The sequence below is a fragment of the Suricata suricatta genome, chromosome 4 (genome assembly GCF_006229205.1).
Source record: "Suricata suricatta isolate VVHF042 chromosome 4, meerkat_22Aug2017_6uvM2_HiC, whole genome shotgun sequence".
Taxonomy (NCBI): Eukaryota; Metazoa; Chordata; class Mammalia; order Carnivora; family Herpestidae; genus Suricata; species Suricata suricatta.
In genome coordinates this window covers 2,310,286-2,313,456 of record NC_043703.1, presented here as the reverse complement: position 1 = coordinate 2,313,456, position 3,171 = coordinate 2,310,286, and the positions used below count along the sequence as shown (strand labels likewise).

The following is a 3,171-nucleotide window of genomic DNA, read 5'->3' as shown; positions in this document are numbered from 1 at the left end:
ATGCGCTCGGCGGCCGGCACGTCCTTCTCGTCCAGCATCTTGTACTTGAGGATCTTCTTGTACAAGGCCACCGCCTCCTCCGGCCGCACCTGCCGGGGCGCCTGGGGCGCTCTGCCGCCGCCCCCCGCCGCCCCGGGAGCCTGCCCGTGCTCCAGGCTCTCTGCGGCCGGCCCCTCCACGAGGTCCACCTTGTTCCCCACGATGGCGAAGAGGCAGTCGGTGCTGGCCGTGTCCGTCAGGCCCAGGAACCGGTCCTCCAGCTGCAGCAGGCTCTGCGGGTGGCTGACGTCGTAGGTGAGGATGACCGCGGTGGCCCCGCGGCAGTACATGGAGCCCAGGCCGTGGAACTGCTCCCGCCCTGGCCGGGAAGAGGGGGAGAAAGAGGTGGGTTATCTCTCATCCAGGGTCGGCACCCCCAGAGCGGCCCGGGCACCGGACCCCGGATGCCGGTGTGGCTAGAGCTAGGCCTGACGGAGGCCCCTGGGTGCACAAAGGCGGAGCGTCCCAGGCCCTCGAGGCCCGAGGGCAGCACCCTCCGCTCTGGGAGGCTTCATGACAGCAGTCGCACCTGCCATACGGGAAGCCTGGTTTCCAGGCCAACCTCTAACCTCTGAGCTGTACTGCATGCAGTTTCTTTTAAGTTTGTTTATTTTGAGACAGAGACGGGGTGAGCAGGGAAGGGGCAGAGAGAGAGGGACAGAGACTGAGACTCCCAAAGCAGGCTCCACGCTGTCAGCGCAGACCCCGGTGGCGGGGCTCGAACTCACAAACCGTGAGATCATGACCTGAGCCGAAATCAAGAGCCAGGTGCTTAAGCTACTGAGCCCCCAGGCGCCTCCACCTGCCTTTAAATCCAGTGTTCAGGGAAAGGGGCTCAGACTACTTGGTAGAAAGGGGTCCCCGGCCAAAAAAGAAATGAACTTTAGGCCTGGGGGGCTCAGAGGCACAAGCTCAAGGCGTGTTGTTACCTACACACAAACATATTTATGTAACACGTGTCCTCCACCAATAAAGCACTGTTTTCACCCAGCTGCGTGACCAAAGACACACGAACAGTTTCCACCACAGTCATTCCAAAATGGCCCTGACGCAGGCGGATTGCACCGTCCGCGCTGGGGTCCGGCTGGAGGGCAGCCTGCTGAGAAAGACGGGAACCTGCACATGACAGCTGACGTCCCCTCACACAGAGCCTTACCCAAAGCCAGGGCTCCCCGCGCGTCCCCCCAGTGACGGAGGGGAGGGCGGAGAAGGTGCTGCCGGGGTCAGGTCTGGCAGGGGCCGGAGGGATGCGTCCTGCCCGGCGGAGATGCTGAAGGTCAAGGTGATGTGGCAGCAAGCAAAGTTCCGAGGCCCACCTGCTGGCCAGCGGCGCGCACTCTGGGATCCAGGCCCGCAGAACCGCGCTCCGGGCCATGAGCAGCCCTGACACAGATCAGCTCATCACGAGTCCACGTGAAATGACGCTGCTCGCGGACAGGCAGAAGCTCAGCTGTGCTGCCCTGATGCCTCTGGACACGCCCCCCAGGAGACAATGATCAAGGCGTCCTTAACGACCAGTTTTAAAACTGGCAACAGCAGGCACTAGTTAAGAAAAGGAAGAGAGGCACCTGGGTGCCCCAGTCGGTTAAGTGTCTGACTTTAGCTCATGTCGCGTCCTGCCCCGGCCGCTCCGGCCCAAGGGGCGGTGAATCCTCGCGGGTTCTTGATCCTGAGGGAGGGGGAGAAAGGGCAGGAAAGGGCGCACAGACAAGCGATTTCTGATCGAGCCTCTTCTGTCTATTAAGAAAAAAATTCACTCTTATATAGGATTTGGGGCGGGGAACTGACCCAGGTTGGTTGCCAGGTAACAGAGTCAAATGAATATTAGAGAAAGGGGAAAACCGGAACTGAAACTCCGGACACAGCATCAAAGAAGCGCCCAGATTAGCGCTGCATAAACCAAAATGCGGTTTGATCTTTTGTTCACCTTGGCTTTTTTCGTCTGGCTCAGTGGGACAGTCTCCGAAATCCTGGACCAGGAAATGCACTCTCCAGCCTCCAGATGTAAATCTTGTTTTCTGGTCGCTCCCTGGAGAGCGATATCTCCTTGCCTGAGGCGGCCAAAATGCCGCGGCTCCCAACAAGCTCAGGTCATGATCTCATGGTCCGTGAGTTCAGGCCCCACGTTGAGCTCTGTGCTGACAGCTCAGAGCCTGGAGCCTGCTTTGGATCCTCTGTCTGTCTCCTTCTGCCCCTCCCCTGCTCATTCTCGGTCTCTCTCTCAAAAATAAACATTTAAAAAATTTATAAACGAAGAAAAAAAAAGAAATGCTTCCCTGCCATCACCACCAACTAGGACTTTCCTTTCAGACACAATCTCATCTAGAGTGATTGGGCATCACGAGTTTTTCCAACAGGAGAGAGGTGACCAGCGCCCCCACACAAGGCCGATGAGGGGACCGCAAAGGGGCATTCCAGGTACCCCAGGGGACCATCCCCCGGCTGTCACACACATCACTGGGGACAGACCAGGTACCCCGGGGGGACGGTCCCCCGGCTGTCACACACATCACTGGGGACAGAAAGCCACCTGTGTTCAAGCCCATGCTGAAAATAACATTTCCTTTTCAGACAAAAATGTCTGATTTGCCTTTAAAAACACTATGGAAGTAAATAATATGGACACCCCAAGAAAAGCCTCAGGGGCTGAGGAAGTGGGACGTGAAGGCTCCCAAAGGCTAGCGGGAAAGGACAGGAGACGGGCTGCCGCTGCGATCCCACACCCGGCCCGGGGCCGGCGCAGGTGCAGAGCGCGGCGCCCACAACTGGAGTGCATGCCAGTGAGCGCTTTCCGCACCCGAAACCCTGAACTCGGGTTCAGATGGATCCGCAGCGGGCAGGCTGCTGTAGCAGGAGTGCAGCGCCCACACGGGCACGGAACCCAATCCCGTCCAAAGCCGGCGGGAGCCCCGCACCCGACGACGGTGAAGACGGGGTGCCGGGTCACTAAGACTGGGCCTTAGAGACCTGACTGCGCCAGCCGCCCAGGCATGTGAGCCCCAGACTCCAGACGGTTTTCTGGGGGTCCGTGCGCGCAGCTCCCCTAAATGACGGCAAGCACCCACTCCTGGCCCACGCGGGCGCGTGACCCAGCAGTGCGCAAGCTCCCCTCCGGGGTCACCGGGCCGGCTC

The 3,171-nt window shown here is 59.8% G+C and overlaps 1 protein-coding gene across 1 annotated transcript in view; it reads right to left on the bottom strand.

The window, feature by feature from the left end:
• RAB20 (RAB20, member RAS oncogene family) overlaps positions 1–3,171 on the bottom strand; it is a 23,746-nt gene that overhangs the window by 676 nt on the left and 19,899 nt on the right. The window contains exon 2 of the mRNA XM_029938398.1: positions 7–358. Coding sequence (XP_029794258.1) covers positions 7–358 — 352 coding nt within the window. The remainder of the gene's footprint in view (positions 1–6; positions 359–3,171) is intronic.